This window comes from Columba livia, chromosome 1, assembly GCF_036013475.1.
Source record: "Columba livia isolate bColLiv1 breed racing homer chromosome 1, bColLiv1.pat.W.v2, whole genome shotgun sequence".
NCBI lineage: Eukaryota > Metazoa > Chordata > Aves > Columbiformes > Columbidae > Columba > Columba livia.
Window position 1 is genome coordinate 196,435,714 of NC_088602.1, and position 20,870 is coordinate 196,456,583.

The 20,870-nt window shown below is 37.0% G+C and overlaps 2 protein-coding genes across 4 annotated transcripts in view; one reads left to right on the forward strand and one right to left on the reverse strand.

Annotated features, from left to right (window-relative positions):
• The window catches only part of COG5 (component of oligomeric golgi complex 5), a 189,039-nt gene that overhangs the window by 21,524 nt on the left and 146,645 nt on the right, over positions 1–20,870 (forward strand). The gene's annotated exons all lie outside the window — the stretch shown is intronic.
• On the reverse strand, positions 9,988–16,024 carry GPR22 (G protein-coupled receptor 22). 2 transcript variants are annotated; one of them, XM_021299798.2, is made up of 3 exons: positions 15,522–16,024; positions 14,255–14,515; positions 9,988–11,592 (listed from the first exon to the last, which is right to left on the reverse strand). In XM_021299798.2, the coding sequence occupies exon 3, from the start codon at positions 11,565–11,567 to the stop codon at positions 10,266–10,268; it is 1,302 nt and encodes a 433-aa protein (XP_021155473.1). In that variant the 5' UTR covers positions 11,568–11,592; positions 14,255–14,515; positions 15,522–16,024; the 3' UTR covers positions 9,988–10,265. The 2 variants fall into 2 exon arrangements, with proteins under 2 accessions (XP_021155473.1, XP_005498158.1); XM_005498101.4 differs by having other exon boundaries at positions 13,452–14,515; positions 15,522–16,020.

Consider the following 20,870-nt stretch of genomic DNA (forward strand, 5'->3'; position numbering starts at 1 on the left):
ATCTTTTTGCATTTTGTAAATTATCAATACACTGTAGAGAGTAAGAATAGCTGGCCGGAGTTTGAAAATAATTTGTGGTGTATTTTACATGGTATATAAACAAAGAAAAAGGTATCTGCACATAGGTGTCTGTGTGTGTTCATGGAGATAAAGACAAGTTGGATTACACAGTTTAAATTAAGTGAATACAGGGATATCAGCAAAGCAGGGAGATGTCACCTCTAAATGGAGTGCTCGCGCATTCTCACTGCGTTTCAATAGGTATGAAAGCTCAAGAAAACAGTTGAGAGATAGAACTCTACTTATTAGAAACAATTCAGTGACACTGACAACTGGTATGGAAAAATTCGGTTCTGTAGCATTTGACACCGTTTGCAGCTAGGATGATACATATGAAAGAACACAGCTCTGGTTGTGTGGAGGTTCTGCAAGAAATGACAATATGATGTTTTGGGCAGGTCTGCGTATGCACTGACTGAAGCTCTGGTAGAACTGGCATTTAGAACCTTCTCTGTTTTCTTCATTGCCTGAGCGTTTACACACTTGGAAATTCAATAGTAAGCTGCACGCTGGTGCTTCCAGAGCCAGAGTCCTGATCTCAGAGGTGATCAGACTCATTGGGTTGAGGTCACTAGATAGTCACTTCGCCATGGGAAGGTGTGGTCTGATGTCACAGCTGTTTTTTCTAGGGAAGCTGGCTGCGGTACCTGGGAGGACGTGTACTTGTGTGCTTCCTTTTGTTTTCCTATGGCCAATGGTGAAATCAGTTGATTAGTGGTCAAGGAAATAACTTGGAGAAGCAGTTAATAATATCAATCTTTTTCTTTCTGCTGGGACTGAAGCATTTGTTAGTGCATAACCTGGTGGCTGTACTGAAGAAGAACATGGTTAGTTCAGAAATAATACTTCGGTGTTGTGTAAGTGTCTGATAAAACAGAGTTGTTTTTTTTTTTCCTTTTCTTTTGAGCAGTCGGATTCAGAAATGGTCAGAGAGAAGAGAGAGAATAGAAATGGGTGAAATGGACAGGTAACTTGTGATCACCGAGGAAGACAAGTGAGCATTTGATTAGAATGCTCACTAGAAGATCAAGTAATGGTGATAGCAAGGAAGATTCATTTGGGAGTAACAGAATGAGAGGTTACAGTAGAAATATCTGTAAATGTGCATAGATCAGAGAGACAGCTAACAAAATCCAAAAGAAGTTACTTTCACAACTCACCGAATTAAACCAGAAAAGTGGTAGCATTGCTGTCTGAGGATATTTCTGAGATGCATGGAAGGATGGTGTTGGGAGCCTAGACTATTTGTCCTCTATGGGCGGTAGTAAAAAATCACCAATTTCTAACACAGGAATTATCAACAAGGAGAAGCATTATTCTGGATTCTCTTACAATAAATAAATTTACTGGATTTGGAAGCCATTTGTTGCCAGAGCGGCAAGTGGTGATGCAACTGAGAATAGACCCAGTGCTTAATATTTCATTTTTGAAAGAGTAGTTTGGACAAACTTGAAAGGTGACAACTCACTGAGAAGACTACATTAGACTGTGAAATACTGGCGTTTTGGCAGTCAAGAAAGAGGGTAGTCCTGGCTAAGGCCTGTTCTAATGTAATGACAATGCAAAGGCAACTAGTATAATTGAAAAACAATGTGTAAACGCTACTGAATGAATTACAAATATATTGATATGATAAATTTAAAATATTGCAGAAAAATCCATGGCTGGCAAGAACCAGAAGGACACATCATAGAATAATCTTATTAATATGCAGGTTTCCAGACTGTTAATAATGATTTAAAATAGGAGGATTTTTCAGTAAATGCTCTTGCTTTATTTTTGGAGGTGAGGTAGTTTGTTTTTCCATAAAGTAAGGACACCTTGTAATCCAGCAATAAATAAAGAGGATGTTACACTCATGTACTAACTTCCCGGAGTCATTTGTTTGTAACTCCTTACTGAATGGGGAGGGGAAAAGTCCAACTTGTGGTGCTCCAACGTTCAGAAAGAGCAACAGGGTATTTCTGTGGAAATCAAAGTCAGACACAAAGCTGCTATAGAAAAGTGGTAGAGAAGTTTAATTCATTTTAAATAAGAATTCAGGGCTGTAAAGCTGAATTAATGATAGTCAATTACATTTTTATGGAAAATATGTGTTGTCAAACAAATTTGTGTGTTTTGATTACTTAGTTGATAAAAAAAATTGTGTAGATGCATTATAGGTTTATTTTATGTGCATAATCTGCAATTTAGATGACTTAAATCTCCCTTAAGATATTGTTCTCCTAAGTAAGTATTTAAATAAGCCATCTTCTCACCTCACAGTTGCTCTACGTTCTTGGTGGATAATTTTGTTCCTAGAGGAGCTGGAAGAGAGGAAGAGAGGTAAATAAAGTGGTGGTAGTTTTCTATGGGCGTATGTCTCGGGTTAAGGCAGACTACTGGAGAAGAAGCAGCTGTGAATGGGCAGAGCACCTTCCAAGTTCAATACGTGCACATAACATGCTTTTTCAATTTTAAAAAAAGAGAAAAAAGTATGATTTCTGTTTTTACAAATATGAAAATATGGTAGTAAACATCTGTCAAGTGTTGGAACTGGACTGCATCCATGCTGGGATTGCTTTACCAAGGTTGTTTCTGTTTTAGCATTCATACAGCTGTGTCAGGCAAATCAGTACTTCAGCAATTGGTATAGGGAATTGTGCTGTACAGATAAAAATATAGTTTTGTGGTTACCTGTGAATAAATACAATTATGTGTGTCACAGTAGGAGATTGAACGGGCTCTTTTTCTTGAAGATTAAAACTGTAGAGATGCATTCATGGGGAGAAAATAAAGGGTCACAGAAGGGCTCTTTGATTAGCAGAGAAAAAAATGACAAGAGCTAAGGACTGGAAAGTGATGCCTGGCAAATTCAGAAGTATAAAATAATTGAAAAATGAGATTGTGTCCACAATTTTGTTGTAATTCCTCAAGTAAATACTGGTTGTTCAAATCTTAAATGTAATAACCGATTTTACCCTGTTCATTTCTAATTAAAGTGTGAGCCAGTTCAGGTTAAAAAAAATCTAAGCAAATAGCTACGAAAAGAAGACTGAAGTCTAATCCCTGTTCAAATCCTGGATGGGAGCCAGTATTCCTGTAACTGTCTCGCCTTAAAGATCAGTGGAGGTTTTACTGTATGTAAGACAAAGTAATGAGTAGTGAGAGCAAGATTTAATTCTTGAACATAGGAAACAGCTTTAAAAATAGCCTGTTTTCATAGGAGTAGTTTTTCCTCTTTTTATGGACTCAGTTATGGTTTGAAAAGTCAAGTAGTCCAGGTTTTTTGTTTACTCTTCAGGTCCGACCTTCCATTGCTCGCAGGCACCAAATCTGATTACTGGCTTTGTTGTCTTAAAGGTAGGACCCTCTTCAGCTGAAGAACAGCGTGGTCTCATATGTCTTTTCCTGTAATTTCAGGGAAAGATGTGAAGACCTATCCTCATTAAAAGAAGGAACATCCTATTATTTTGAGCACATTCTGTTTCTGTGGCAGATTGTCTACAATTCCAAAGACTTCTATCCCACCCTCCCCCCACCCACACCCAATTTTTAGCTGAACTAACTTGAAAACTAAAGATGTAGGAGAAACTTGAGATTTTTGACTGAAACAAAATTGGGGCATCACAAAGTCTCAGTGACTGATTTAAAAGTTTCCCACTTTTATTCCACTCTATTTAAACTGCTTCTGGAATTGTCATTGTAAGCTGTACAACCGAGGAAAGATTTGTCAGAAGCTTCTGAATACATTTATTTTTTAAAGATGTCTTCAACTTGTTTTCATGTGCACTTTTTTGGTGCTTTATCCATGTTTAATGTGACTGCAGATGACCTGTATAGCTCCATTTCATATTTATAGGCATATATTGTTATATGGTCAAAATTATTAAACGTAAAGGTTTATTCCTGATTAAAAACAGGAAATGAAGTGATTCACTCAATGTGGAAATTTCTTACCATTTGATATTTGCTTGGTATCCTTTCAGAAGATGAATTTATAATTTGAGTAGCACTTTTTTTATTTTAGTTGCATGCAAATATACTCCTAGAAAGTGCTGTATCTGAAAAAAAATGCTTGTGAAACTTTACTTACAGCAGTGTAGAAGCTGCTGCTGTCGTTATTGACCCACAGAACTGTGTTAAAACCTTCTCCTTGCCCACAAATTCATTTCAGGAATTTTGTTTGTTTGTTCTCATTCATTGATAGGTCTCACCAGCCGTTAGAGCTGTTAGCAGGAATAACAGACCTTCTTCATTATTGTTAAAGTGTTGTACAACAGCAGTGCTCCCATTCGCCTCTTGTTTTGTGATGATACATACATTGCAAATAGTGTTCCTTTCCCGTTTTCTTTTTCCTTATGCATGTTTTCAGTGCAGTGGCAAATGCAGCCTGGTGCACAAAGTATCGCTGATATTTGTAATAACTGACCAATGTGGGAAGCTTGTCCTTTTTTTCTTGTTCTTCCTTCTCTGTTGATTTGTGACAGGGGTTTATGAAAAATATCTTGAAATGAGGTTTGGAAGAAAACCACGGTACAGAGTAGCAATAGGTTGTCATCAGTTATTGTGCTTCCTCCCCCTACTAGTTGAGTTTAAACTGAGTTTATTTTGAAGTAAAATCTCACAACAGATTGTGAGAGATCCTAGTACAGTTGAAAGTAAAGCTGTGCTAATATTGCTCTGTTAATAACAGTCTGACATAGCCAGAGTGACAGATTTTACAGCAATAATGTTGTTTCAGCAGTGACATTGATTTGTTTATCAGATATGGTATCAAGTTAAACTGTTGCAAGATAGGATAGGAAGTTAGAGATCACAGCAGGGTAACAGAAACCGAAAGCGTATTTCCAGAAACCCAGCCTGGAAAGGAAACAAGGACGCGCTGTTTGCCAACAGCTCAGTGCCGTCAGCCTGCCTGCCTGCTTGCCTCAGGAATCCCAAGGAGCATGTAGAAATGCGCATATCCGAAGGATATAATTAATTCAAGCTATAGAAAATAAATAAAATTGTAGTAATTTCAGGTTACGTACCTACCACAAAACTTTCGCTGTCAATCTTCTGTTTTTTCATTTTAACCGAATTTCATTTCATAGTGTGAGAATTTCTTTGTTAAATAGGAAAACAGCTGTTACAGAAGTCTATAAAATAAAGACACAGGAAGATATTTCTTCCGTCCTGACTCAATTTATAGTAATCACTGAAGTTTAATTTTAGCAAATAACATAAAGATGTCTAATGATATTTCTCCTTCAATTTGATGCTCTACAAAAATAATTAAATTGAGATAAAGAAGCAGTAATTGAAAACATACTGTGGTAGTGAAACACACTCAGGGCATCAAGACAAACTGAAGATATCTGACCAATACTAATTTCAGAGAAAACTCAATATCACTTTTTAAAATTTATCACTGGGCACAGACATCTAATACCATTTTCTTTTCAGGTCTGTGTTTGGAATGCATGTACTCTATATGTACTTTGTACTTGGTAAAATGTATAGTTTGTCTCTAGAAAACGGGATAGGATTAGATAGAATAAAGCACTCTCTTGGTTTTTCTGTTATCCTGTGTATGATGTGTTAAATCAAAAGCCTTTTCTGGAGTTGCTGTTCATGCTGTTTTCCCCTCTCCTGCCAGCAATTTTGACAAAACCACATATCACATTTGGTGATTCAAAGATAAGTAGTTCTTGTACTTTTGTTTATTAGGATTCTTTTCCCTGGCGGGTATGTGTTGCCCTCCCCCTTTCTGTGGTCCCAGTGGCCATATCTGCCTTACAGCGGCTCCTTCCACCTTCACCTCTTTTCCTCTTGACCTCTGCTCTCCGCCTGCCTCACATCCTTCTTCCCTGACGCTCTATGGGTATGAGTCCATTTGGATTTTCCTTTTTTTTCTTCTCCAGAATCCCCCCCAGTAAAACAAATCCCAAACCCTGTGTTTAACTTTCCTCTTTGAATTGCTCGAGTGTTCTATGAAGTAGGAAAAGGAGAAGGTAATTACAGAGTCAGATTCTTCTCTCCACTTGGTGTAAGACAAATAAATTCAGTGGTATTACAGCAGAAAGTGTGAAGTGGAATTTGGCTGTCATAAAGCTGGAAGGTTGTTAAGACAGAAGCTGATTATCCTTAGTGATATGTTGGAGGTATTTCGTTTGAACAATGGGAGAAGGAAGGTTAAGTTAGTTTATTCTATATTTTTTTAATACTACATCAAAACTTTGCTAAAGAATGCTGTATTCTCTCCTTTCAAGGGAGTTTTACGGCAATTGGTAACTAAACAGCTTTTTTTTCAGAGAGAACACACTTAAGTCTAACATATTCAGCTATCAAAGAAATCTGATGACTAGCACATAGTGTTTTGAAAAAGGACCATTATGTGCATTGCAATATGATACACATAGCAGTTAAGAGAGCAGAAAAATTCTTCCTTGTGCCCAGGTAAACTATGTATCTTCTTGAATGTATTATTTCATTTAAAGAGAGAAAAAGGTGGTGGTGGGGAAGAGAAGGCATTCAAGTCTATGTGTGGTGCGGCATAGTGCCTGTCTGCCCAGTTCAGAGATATTATTATCAAAAGCCCCTCCATATAAATATAAAATATATGCTAATGGATATAAGTATGAAATAGATGTTAATGTTGAACTCTACTTTTGGTGTGTGTGTGGATGTGTAATAATTATGTATTATGTACATGTGTGTATTTATGTAACAATGAAGGCAGAGAGGTGTATTGATCTGATATGTACCCGCATACAGCATTTTAAATCTAATACACTGAGAAATCATTGAAGTGATTCCTATTCCCCTGGCAGTAATGAAGCAGACAGAACTTCTGACTGTGTAGCAGTGCCTTGTAATCCGTTGTTGCCAACTTGGAACCAGATATTTGTGATGTAGTCACATTTCTGTTTCACTGGTTTGTAATGTACTAGTGTGTTAAGATGCGTTTCCTAAATATTCTAATAGATACTGGCACTATACTGAGCTTTTTTGTATTTTTTAGTGTGGGCTAACCTCATTTTACAATGTAAAATTGAGTGGAGATGCGTTTGGAGATGCAGTGGAGAACACATTCAGATACCAGCTGACATTTTAAGGAGAGAAAACACATGAAAACTGGTGCTGGTTGCTTGTGTTTCTGAAACGTATTTGCGGGAATTGATATTTTGTGAGTCCTGTACAATTCTGCTTGCCTTAGGCTGAGTGGTGTGAAATGTAATTGAACTAATGACTCACTGTGCTGAGATCATTTTGAAGAATGTAGTGGGCTTCTTATTGTACAATACTGTGGCATGTATTTGCCCTTTTTTCTCCAGTGATGATGCCTATTTTTGCGTTCTGTTTTAGTCTGTCTGTCAAGCACCCACAGCACACCTTCATATCCCTCCTCAAATTCTCTTCTCTATCTGTAGGATATACAGTGTTTCTACACTAGTTACTCTTTATTTCATCTTGTTTGTGTTAAATCTGTGTTGTCTTTGTGGTACAGATCATGTATGATTCTGTTTTGTAATATATATAGGATTGCACATATCCTTACTTGTATTGCTCCCTACTCTATGTGGAATTTTCTTGTGCAGACCTCAAGTGTACTCCAACATGGTGTATATCCTCTTTTTTTTTCCCCTTCATTTGATGAAAGGTGAATATTAAATGTGAAAATGAACTTGCTTAGATTCTTGAAGGCAATCAATGTCTGCGATCAACATAACCTTTAAAACCTGACTTAATCTCTCTGACTAATTCCTAGGCTGTATTTTCTCTTTGTTGTGAAGTACTGCTTCATTGAATCTAATGAATAATCTTTTAACACTAAACATGTAGTGCTTGAGGAGTTATTTCTTTTTGAAAAGTCAAGTCATGTTGTCAGAAAGCTCTCAAGTCTGAAAGCTCTCCTTAAATGCTTATTTCAGATAAGGCCATGGATAAGCTTATTCATGTGTTGGTCATTATAATTTCTTATTTTGAAAATTATTTTAAAATAAATGAATAGCATTTAGAATTTATTTAAGAATGCTTTATTGCAAGATAAGAAATCAGTTAAATCATATTATGCCATTAAGTCTAGAGATTCCACTTTTTCCTCCTTCTAGTGTTCAGAATACAGAGGATAGCTGCGCAGAGAAAGGAAAAAGTCTTACAAAAAAGAAAAAATAGTAGTTCCTGCTTAGGTTTTTTGGGCACATTTCTTTTCAGAAGAGCTTATTCCTGAAATAATGTTTTTGCAGTGATAAATTCAGAGCATATGGGATTTAGAAAAAGAGCTTCTTGCATAAAACCATTAAGATTACTTCTCCCTGCAACCTCTCGAATAAGAGGAAGGATTGCAGTTCTTGTAGGAGACAGGGACAGCCTGGATGGAACGAGCACTGTCAGGGGGTTCAGTTGACTGCGGATGCGGTTGGGCTGGCTTATAGAAGAAAGGCGGTGAAATAATGTTTAAATATATGCTACACAGTAATTCTAGTTAACAAATTATTATCGGCAAGATAATAAAACCTCTAGGTAGAATTTTGATGATTTTTAGTGGCTGGACTTTGTGGAATATGGAGCTCTAGTATTATTTTTTTGATCTTCTGTTCTGGTAAGCTAATGCATGAGCCTAAGTTACAAATACTACTGTTTATTTTTAACCACGAAAGCAGTTCTGGAAATACACATGTGATTAATAATTTAATGTTGTGATGGAAAATAATTTTTTCCTCTGTTAAACTCACATTTTTTAATATTCAACTTCAGAAAAGTTCTTTAGAAATCCTCATTTTTGATGTAATACTTTAGTCAAAGTAGCTCTCATATTCCTTTTTTTTTTTTCTAATAGCAGCCAATACTTATTGAGAATTAGCCTTTTAGTTATAGTTTTTTTGTTTCGTTTCCCTCCCCTCTGTCCCATAATTGGTAACTAAATCAATGAATGTAGCCACTGTTCATTGAAATTATGAGTTTTTAAGCATGGGATAGTGCAAACCACTAAACAAACTTTTGTTCAGATTAATATCTTAATCCTTGCTTACAGTGCTATGGATGACGGTGGCTTCTTAATTCTTCTTGACAGGTATGAGATGAAATAGAAAAAGAGGGTATAACATGATGATGTAGTGTGGTTGTCCAGGACATACAGCAATAGGGTAACTCGCCGTCTTGGTGATCAGCTGGTGACAAAGCGGTTGCATGGCTGGAACTGAATGTCATTGCTTAAGAAGTGAAGTCAAAATAATAGGAAAGTTATTGAGGGCAAGAAAACAATCTTTTACTTTAGCTGTGGCACTTGACAGCTCTGTCTGTGTAGGTATCTGGTGTGAATGAAAAATCTCTGTATAAAAGGCTCTCGTGTCACACTAGAGGTCTGGCTGTTTCTCTGCCCCTTCAGTGTGAAGATCTGAGCCTTTGCACCGGAATGGCTTTATGTGTTGCTGGTCTTTTAGCATCGAGGCCAATAACTTTCTTGTCTCTGTGGTTTTTGCCTTCATTTAGCCTGTCTGTGCCCCTTACCCTCTCAACATCTCCTGTGTCATTATTCAAATGTATGTATTTTCTGCGTAGAAACTAAGGATCTAAGACTGTATATGCAAGACCTTTTTATTTTTTTTTTTTTAAGTACTGTCGATTTTTGGACCAACGTGATTTTTTTTTTCCCCCATCAAAATTAACCGATTCTGAACCATTACTTGAAGGATATAATGTAAATGGCTTTGTCTACACGTGCATGGTAATTGCATGCTGGAGAAATTTGAAATAAGTAGCTATCTAAATATGAGGTCAAAATGTGTCGAAGTTGTAGCTGTATAGCATTCAGAATATTTCCGATCAATATTATTTATGAATTAAATTTAAAATTACCATCTCATGCAAAATGTTGTATTTGTGCTTTAGAAAAGTATTCCCAAGTGGAATTTTTGTTTAAAAATTCTTTCATATCTACAGAGAAACCGAACCATACAAATATTTTTAAAAGTTTGCACTTCTTTAAGGCTATTTATTTTCTAAAAAAGAGGACTTGAATATTTTTGACAAATATACACATGGTGTTACGCTAACAAACGGCCATGCAACATATATCTTACATAATGAAGAAATTGAATATACAAGACCTACTCTATTTAACATATATATTGAAAATGTACAGTCTCGCCAATAGTTAAAAAAAGTTTTTCTTATTTGGCAGTAGGTTTTTACAATTTGTTCACATATTCTGCTTGATGAGTTTTGGTGAGTACTGAAATCTAGTCAGTGACAACCTGAGGTACTAAACATTTCTGCCTTACTTCGTGGTCTCCAAAGGTGATCTTTTTGTTCCTTTTAGGCTCTATCCATGAGTTGTGTATTACAGCGTTATTTGGCAGGGGATCTGCTTCCACTATTGAAACAACTCGCTTTTTCATCTTACTTTTCAGAACTTTCTGAAACTTTTGCCTCGTGAATGCATAAAGTAGAGGGTGAAATATAGTTGTTCCGTATGCCATGACTAGAAAACATAATCGCAACTTTACCAAAAGGTCACTTGGGCCCAAACACAAGATGGTGGTGTTTAAAACAGAGATGGGTGTCCAGCAGAGGAGGAACGTTGAGATAATCAAGAGGGACATTCTGAAGACTCTCTTTTGCCGTTCTCGCCGCTCCCGGTGCCGTTTTACAGCTCTGCGTAGGGCGATGATGACAGACACAGAAGTCCTTACGCCAAAGACGACGTTTCTTCCTCCGCTGCTGTGGGACACGTCCGTAGTCTCGTGCTGAGTGGTCAAAGAAATAGTTTTTTTCTTTCTCGCTTTCTTCTTTTGCCCCGTTGTAAATCTGGTGCCAATCCGAATGTTTAGAGCCTGGAGTATTTTGGTGTAGGTAATTAGCATTACTATAACTGTGAAGAAAAAGATTGGGATCTGAACGAGAAGGTGGTAGTACATTCCTAGCTCGGTGTGGTACTCGTCTGTACTCACACACAAAAGCGTCTTATTTTCCCAAGTGCTTGCGCTTCGAAGACTGAAAAAATTGACTTCAATGAAAGGAATCAGGAAAGAGAAAAGTGAAATGATCCATATTGATGTCATTAATATCACAGCCCTTCCCATGGTCAGGATTCGGTTGGCGGGTTTTACGGAGATGTCGTATCGGTCCAGAGTGATGGCAAAGACATTGATTGCGGTTGAGACGCTTGCGAAAGAGACGCAAGCCTCGTGGAAGCAGCAGATGAGAGCCGTGTTACTCTCCAGTGAAAGCAGAAGGATAACTATAGTTAGAGGAATACATCCCACACAAATTATTACATCAAGTACATGAAGGTTCATTGTAATTATGTTACTGACAGAATTGATTAAGTTGGATTTCATACAGTAAAGTACCAGCACGGTGAGGTTGCTGCCGAGTCCCAAAACGATTTCTAGCATCAAAAATCCAGTGAGAGAAACTTGAAAGCTTAATGGGTATGACAGTGGTTGGTACATGTTGGCGTCGATGTCGTCAATGGCATCTCGGACGGTGATGTTCGATTCAGACTGCATGTTGACGTCCAGAATGGGGGAGAAACACATTCTTTTGTTGCAGCTGGTTTTTCTCCTGAAAGGTGAAATAAAATATGAAACTATTTGATTTCTTTTTTTTAACACTTACTGTAGCTAAATGCTGGGGAAGGATGAGGGAGGAAAAGCATCTATTCTATTGAACTCTTGATTTACTGGATGTTTAGACCTTTAGTTGGCATGGACTCAAAAGCCTGAGGATCTAGAATAAGGTCTTTCCTTTTTAAAGGAAAGCAGGATTTGTTTAAAAAAAAAAAAGTGAAAAGCTTCCACTTAGGGAGACAAGGCTTTATTTATAGTGATGTGGTTTTCACAAAGGGCCCATTTGTTGAATAAACTGTACTTGTGCATTGCCTTTGTATTGCATTGAGGGTCATTTATAGAAGAATGTTGTTAAGTATTAACAAATTAGTACTCAAGATCATTTTAAAAAGGCTCTTGAAAGTGATAGGAACATGGAGCACTGTTGCTTATGTATCACTAAAAGAACATTTAAATTATTTATGGCCATTTAGCAGCCTCTTTCTTAGGAAGAGTTTGCAACAGTGTTGTGGGCTGAAACTTGAAGGTCTGGAATTCAGCAGATTTTTATGGAGCTTGAAGACTTCTGTTCACTTTTATCTTGTGTGCATCTACATGTATGAAGCCACTACAACAATTTTATAGAAGCATATATAATTTCAAGTGCGAAACTTAGGTGGCTTTGGGGGAATCAAATTTGCGATACTACATTTCCTTTTTCTGATTTGAATATTCAATTTATTCAATAAATCAGTGCCTATATGAAATAGAAGAGTATTTAGTTTTAATCCCAGAATAGATTTAAGGGAATAATTTTAGAAAATAATACTTAAAACCAATATAGTCTCAGGGATTTTTTTTTTTCCATACACACTGCAATTAAATCCAATAGATTTATATAAATAGCATGTCTGGTTTAGGAATAAGTGAGGTTCAAAAAAAGTAGCATTTATTACATCTAGGTGTTGTTTTATATTTGTGGCTCTTCTGCTTTGTTTTACACATACCAGTACACATACCAGGTTGTAAATGTAGCATCTGCATGTAATACCTGATGTCTGTATTATTTATTTTGTTAGGCAGCTCTTGAGTTTGTAATGAACTGGATAAATAGAGATTATTCAATTTCTTATTATGATAGTTGATTTTTTTTAAGGTACCTTTAAATTTAAGAGGGGACGTACTTGGCATGAAAATAAATTCAAATGCGGACCTTTGTTTCATTCTGAATACATTAAAAATAGATAGCACTAAGGTGAACAAAAATGAGCTCTTTTTAAATGGAAGTATGAGTTAAGCACACTTGGGATACAATATGCAAATGGATTTCATCTGCAGTTCTGAAAAGCCTCAATTGCACAATACTATTAATTGCAAATTGTAGGATGAAAATTCTTGGTATGCTTCAACAGTTATTTCACATGTGCCTCTTAAATACAAAAGATGTAAATTAGAACGTATTAGTCTCAGGTGTGAAATGAAACAAGAAATATTTCAAAAGCTTTGTTTAATTTCTTAATTTAGGCAACCTCTGTGAGGTTTGTATTAACCCTCAGGAATGCGATTCCCTCTGTGGTTGCTGTCCTGGCTGTGACTGGATTTCAAGAGACCATTCCAAATGCACTACTGGATAAATGCATTAGCAAAAGCCAGGAGGAAATCAAACACAGATCTGCTAAAACAAATGACAACCTTGTCTCTAACATTATGATAACTGAATTTTTGTGAAAACAGGAAGCGTCAGATATGCTCGGTCTTATGGACAGGTTAAACATCCCCTCCTTGTCACGTTGGTCAGGTTGCAGTTAAATGAAGGCAGGCGAGTGAGGGCAGGGAGCCGGTTTACCCGGAGCAGCCGGGGCAGCGCTGACCTACCTGGTCCCTCAGGCTCAGGGGCCCCTCAGAGCATCGCAGCAGCGTGACATGGGCTGAAACGCGGTGTCACTGACAGATACTGACATGCACTGTAACCTGGAAACCAAGCGGTAGCTGGGCTCTTATTTTGTTCCTTGCAGGTTGTTTTGATTTTCTTTTTTTTTTGTTTTGTTCCAGCAGTTCAGCAGCAAAAATTCTGATTAAACACGGGGACGTCTTAATTACCTGAGATACTTGTTCAGAGCAGTGCATACTCTGCGTGTCTGTTCTGAGTTTCGAGCCAGCAATAACAAATAAACCTTCTTTTAAGAGATGTTAATTTCTCTCCCCTGTTGCATTTTGTAGAAGCCTGTTTTTATTTTCCAGGTTTTAAAAAAAATGAATTCTGATCTCTGTGTTCAGAGTGCATGTAGACATCCTTCAGTTTATGGTTGCGTATTTCTTTCTGTAATATTCCTGCTCATTACTTTTGAGTGATGGCTTAGTCAAAGAAGTTGCTATACAGCATAAAATCCAGTTCATGTGCTTTGAGAGTAACCATGAGTTACCTAATTTGGTTTATTTTCATTTAAGGAGAATACATAACAGACCATAAAATGGAGAGAAAAATATCCATTAGTCATTATGACAAATAAGTTATTTAATAAGTAGTATAGAAAAAGCCTGGTTAGACCCTTATTCAGCTTGCTGGTGAAGTATGCATATGCTCCTTTTGGGAATTCATATTTCATTGTTTCTTCATGCATCAGTAGTTTCCACAATTCTGGTTTTAAATTATAAATCCCTCTTTAAGAAATGCTCACCATTTTAAGAATCAATCATTGCACTCTTCTTCTAATGAAAATCTGAGCAGATGTGTTAGTCTTCCATGTATATTGCTGGAGTGTCGTGCACGTAAATGGTGATACAAGTGTTTTCCATGTTTTGTTTCTAATTCCTTTATGTCTTAAGCATACATTTTAGTGATGCATCCTGCTGCTTGTAGGTCATACAGCTAGAAAGATACCCGGTCAACTGCATTCTTCGTATTGTCAGTTGTAAAACTGAATTAGTTGCTGCATGCCCTTGTGAAGGGGAGGAAAAAAAAGGTTAAAAGTAGGGCTTATAATTTCCAAATAAAATAATGCAAGAATATATATTTTCTAATATCACTTATTTAATGAATAAAACATCTCTAAAATTGGATCTTATAGATTACACAGAAAATCAGTTAATGTGTTCACTATTTGCTACTAAAATCACGTCATTCTTCTGGCAGCTTACATGAATTTAGTGCTTTGGGCAGGTTTCCTGTTCTGCAAATAGTGCAGGTTACAAAAACCCTGACTAGAACCAATAACTGTTGGACGTAGAGTGTCTGTGACCAGAGCTAGAAAATATAGTTTTATAGCTCCTGTGAGCAGGTAGTTTATACAGACAACTCTCTTCTAATGAGAAATTAAACAGAGTCAACGAGCTTTATAGGAAATATGCTTTTGTTTAATTTGCACACTGTTACAATTTCCGTTCTTGAAATCAATGTTTAGCAAATCTGTGTTTTTAATAAATGGCTCAAATGTACGTGGTAATGAAAGAAATAAGTTTTTTTTTTCTTTTAAAAAAACCAATCAAACAAAAAAGGAGGATTTCTTGAGCAGAGATTAGTCGTATTAGCCAGCCTTCATAAAGCAATAAGTATACACCAATTATAGACTATCTGATCCTTCAAAGAGTAACTGAATAAATCTGTAACATATTCAGCTGCCAATATTTGAAAATACTGCCAAGGGAGGAAATCATATTCCCAGTTGCATTTTGTATTTTCCCCCCATACTGTATTAGCTGAAACTGTACTGTCTTTACGTTGCATGAACAGAACAGGTTCTTAATATTCTACAAGTCTTTCATACAAAATAACATTTTTCTACCACTGTGTTTTTAATGGGGGAAATAGCATTTGAATATTTCCTGGTCTCAAACATACCAAGATACTAGCGCTTAATGTAAATGGCATCTGATCTCTTCCCTTTCTTCTCATATTTTTGCTAAATGTTGCTTATTCTGCATACCATAATAAGGAACAGATCTTACCTCCACTAAAGATTTGATAAATTCTCGATGCAGGTGAAGCAGTTCCAGGTTGGAGGGATTCATTTTGTTCACTTGTTAGCAGAGTAGAAGGGAAAGAGGGTAATAAGCATATCTTCAAAAAAGGACCTTAATGAGAATTTGTGCCTGTACTGTGCCATTGTTTCAGCATACTGCTAATGTATACACTGCTTTAGTTCTGCTTTACAGGCTGCTGCAGTCTCCCGCTCTTCCTACGGTAGAATCAATAAGCATCTGAAAATACATAATGAAAGTAATTTAACATACTGAAGGCTTCTTGTCTCCAGAGACACCACTGGGATTCAGGCTTTCTGAAAAAGAAAAGCAGCGCTTCTGAGCGAGAGCCTGCGAGGGGCAGCTTGTGCAGAATGCCAGCCTACCTTGTGGCTGCTCCTCACTGCAGAGAGATGCAGTGCGTTCACTAATTGTGATTGGTCAGCGATGCTGGGCTTAAATTGTGCTTCAGATATGGGAGCGATGCTCCCCCCGCCGCTCCCCGATTTATATAAGGATTCTTTTGTAAAGGGACTAAATTTACAAATGAATTCTGGAATATATTAAGGGGATGGCAGTTTTATTTTTACCTTTTCACTCTTTACTTTGTGTACACTGGAAACCACATGACACTGAAAAAAATGGGATTAAACGTTTGTCACTTAAAAAGCTTCCAACAATCTATATTTGAATTTGCCTGCTTTCCATTTGTGCCTTTTTTTGTTATTCTAAGAACATCTCTGACATAAAACTGCCTCTCGGAGCCATGCTGAATTTCACCTGATAGATTTATATGCAAGTGAACATTTAACTCTTGACTTGAATAAATTATACTCAGGACAAGTTGGTACCTGCATGTATTTAAGGAAAATTTCTGTTAGGCTTCACAAAGATTATTCAGACCCTCAAAATGGGCCGATAATTAATTTTAATTCATGAATCAGAAAAGAATGATTTTTAGGATCTGTTACCACGTCCAATGTATGTATAGTAGTGTAGGTTGATAATTTTGTTGAAATGTTAACTTCTAAAAACAAATCTTGTATGTTCCACATGAATTTTGCTAGAGACTTCACAGCATTTTGTAAGGACATCTTGCATGATCCTCTTGACCTTCACTTCGCAGGGGGCAGGAGGTGTCTTTATTTTCACTTTTCTTTTTTGGTAACTTATTTTTCCCAATCTGTTCTATCAGTATAAACAATGCTCACAACCACATCACGAGGGACAGGAGAAGTGTAACACAATATCTGTTTTAATTAGTACTTAGGCTAAAATAAACCTTGGAAATTCAGTATGCAGTCCCAAATATTTTTTTTTTAAATTGTTTTGCTGAAGCAAGTGATTTAAGAATACCTGACTATAAAATGCTCTGCTCGTGGTTTTTAGTCTCAAGTAAGTGTGGGGTTTAGGGCTTTTTTTTTTTCCTTTCCTTAAAGATTTATATATTTTTTAAGTTCGATAAAGTACTAAATGTTAAAGCATGGTTCTTATATAAGCAACTATATTAAGATGGCACTTTTTGTCAAATTCTGATGAGGTCCTCTGTTTTTAAGTTGTTAATGCAATTATAAAATGTGATTTTGTAAGTCAGATGTTTGAATTTCTTCTCTTTTTCTCTCAGACAGCCTTCCAATATATTATTTATCTTTAGGTAACTTTATTTATTAATACTTTATTTTTTAAAATGGCTACATATCCGTCTAGCATGCTTCCTATTCCACACTCTCTTACATTTAGAAAATACCTAGATAAAGACTGCAGAAACTTTGAGGAAAGATCACAGACTCGGTAGGTACCAGCTGGCTACGCTGATTTCTTTGAGCCGTTTCTGTGTCGTCTGCCTCCCAAGAGCTTGAAACCAGTGATACCAGCAGAGCTCTTAAGGGTGACGTGATAAAGAGGATTCCTGAAATGAAAGCATAAATACTAATATATTAAAGAGATTTACTTGCTTCACTTTCAGTATGACTTAGGATAAGTAGGGAAGCCTGTCTAAATTTAAACAGATGAATCTTCATCTCCTTTTATAATTCTTCAGTGTGTGCATGAGCAAAGATGGAGCTATTGGATGAGCTGTAGTGTTAGAAAGAAAAAGATGTATACATGGAGAAAGATTGTAGCGGGATTTTGGATGTAGCAGGGATATGTGGTTCAGTCGCGGGCACAGGGGTCACAAAAGACTCCCTGTATTACAGGAGGTGATAATGGCAGAAGCTTCATCTGCAAAAACTGTCTGAGGAGAATGATAAAGAGCTGAGTTGTGAACCTACCAAGCTTAAGTTTTCTGGAGAGAGAATGAGGAGAAGCAGCAGTACCATATGGAGGCAAGGAGGAGTAGGTGGATGGATAGACATGCTCACAAGCCATGGCTGTGCAGCTGCTCGGTGAGATGGTGTGAACAGATGACATCATCCTCAAAGGGTAGACGGGGAGGAGTGGGCAAAAGAGACAGAAAAATATGCTGTTCTCATACCTGTTTCTGTATAGCACAGAATGGAAGAGAAGGAATTTGATATTTTGGGTTTTAGGGGAGCGACAAGTTGGGGTGGGAGGGTAATTAGAGGGTAGAAATCTCAGGGAACAGCAGGTGTCTTAAACCAGGAGACTGGTGATGAAGGGCCTTGGGACTGAGAATGGGAACACAAGGGTAGAGGGAGACCCAGAATGTGACTGGGAATAGAACTGTGAAGGGTTGATGCTCCTGGGTCTGATGTGGGGAGAAAATGAATGCAGAGAGCCAGGAGCCTGAAGCAGAGCGGAGCGGAACAGAACAGAGCCAGGTGCGTGTAAACAGACACGGGTGCGCAGGGTAGAGAGAACTGCAACTGCCATAGCATATGCCCATGTGGTACTTTTAAATTGAATTCAGGAGTCATAACTGTCTGTTAGAATACGTTTTCTGTTTTGCTGAGAGCAGGAAGTCCAAAAATTTGGATGTTGTAGTGTTTCTTGGTCTTCCTCTGTCTTTTATCCACTCTCTTACTTTCTACACACAGAAAGTAATGTCCTAGTGTTGACTGTTACTGCATTCTGAAACAGCGGTATGTCTTCTGCAGGTCTGGAGGTCTAAACTCCACTGGTGAGTCGTTAAGATCATCTGGAATGCAGCTTCTTGCCCTGCAGTTTTTTGAAACAGCTTGCTTGGTTATGAATGCTCCTTAGGCTCACAAGGTCTAGCAGGGTCAAATGAAGTACTCAGTTCTGGTGTTTTCTGTCAGAGTCTTTGATTTTGGAGCTTTAACATTCTTTTAATGTGCTTTAGGGTTTAACTTTACATAAACCTGTCACAGACTGTCTTAACATCCAGGTGTCATGGAATAGACACATTCATGAAGATCTTTATTGGTACAGTTAGGAAACTGTGTCTGCTTACTTCCCTTGTTCTCTGAATTATTCTTCTTTCAGTTTCTACAATTATCTCCCCTGAGTGCTTCAGCAGCACTTTCTGTTTCTTTCTTTGGGCTGCACATCTTGTTTCCTAGTCTGAATCTTGCTGCTCATTTAGTGGCTAGTTAGAATTTTAGTACTTCTGGGTCTAGAAATGTCATCTGTTCTCACATTTGTAAGAGACTTGGGCTCCTAACACATACAAATTTTTCAGTGGCACATAATCTCTTTAGAGGTTAAGTCACTTTTGAAAATGAACATTGTGTGATTTTGGCCATCTTGCCCTGGGGTTGTCCTTATTTACGAGGTGCACCTGCACAATTCCCACTGAATGGGTCCTCCTGTACCTTGCACTCACTGCCCCTGGTCAGTGGGATTCCCCATTCTAGTGTAGCTCTTCTGTGTAGTTTGTTTGTAACTGTTCTAGCAGCTTGTGATTCATATCTAAAATGTGATTTTTACCTCATTGCATCTTAGTTTCCTCAAGAAACTGTTGCGAAGAACTTTGGTAGAATGTAGTTGAAAATCAGGTAACTTTTATAATATCAAGGAAAAATAAACAGTGGATAATAGCAGTTGGCGTTTGGGTGTTGAACTGATGTGCCCCTGTTATGCTGGATTTGTCAAGTTGTTCTGTTGTACCTGCTACTAATATTATGGCTTGCTGGCCCGGATAATGTTGCAGCATGCTTTTATGTTGAAAAGGTGTGACTCTGACTCCTGTCCAGTACATAAGTCTGGTTGTAAAGGGTTTTATTATTGTTTAAGAGTCATATGCTGAATAGATGTCAAAAACTCTGCTAGAATTTGTACGTAAGTACAATCCTGACTCTGATGGTAATGCAATCTTTCCTTTCTTTTGACACAAGTACTTTATTCTCATTTCTTTAATCTACTGAGAATGATTCTAAGACTGTTATTCCTTTTCTGTAGTAAAGACTGACATCCACAAAATTACTCTTCTATTCCTTGTCCAATCCTTAATGTTTATTTTCTTTTCTCCGTGATTGTTGATTGCCATACAGCTTTCTTTGTTATTTTTATAACGACTTGTTTAGGTTGGTTTTGTGTGTGCGTGTTTGGCTTTTTTTTCCTTTTGGTTCTAACTTCCATTTTTCCCTTCCTAGGAAACATTTCTACCCATGGGACATTGTTGATCTCAGTTTCTCCATTGCAGAATTACCTTCATAGATTTAAAACAAATTGGATTTTCCAGCTTAATTACATATAATTTCATTGTGCTTCCTTCCTCTTTTATTTGCAAAGATTTACACCTTTGGAAGTAACACAAAGACAAGTATTTTTAAATAGATACAAAACATATTGCATATAAACCGTATATATGATACATTATACTATTAGATACATTTTCTGTTTTTAGATATATTCAATTATTAATATGTATATCTGTATTAATTTTCAAGGTGCACAGTCAGCTTAAGCATAGCAGCTTGGGTATGGAAAAATTACCTACTTATGCTATGAAATAAGAATTGTCTTATAAGATTCATTTGGTTTTGTGTAATTGTAAGTCATGGGTTATTTGTTCAGTAGTATTCCATGTTCAACTGTTGAACTGTTGACCTTTTCAGCACTGGAAGTTCCTGTACTCATGAGGAAATGTGTAAGTTACGGAATGCCCTTTAGCAATTGATACAATTAATACTGAAATCTTGTAGTTTTGCCCAATGAGGTGATGTCAAAGAAGAATTACAGAACCAGTACTGAATATCACTCATATACAGAGAAGGTGTCCTTTTCATATTATAACAGTAAATTTGGTTTAGCGATGTAGTTAAATCATGATCCCAGTGCATTATTGCACAATTAATTAAGCATTTTAGTAAAGAAAAAAAAGGAATATCAGTTATCTTCAGGAAGGAAGTATGACTGCTAAATTTAATAGCAATTTGAATAACATCAGTCTGACTGAAGCTTTTCTGCATG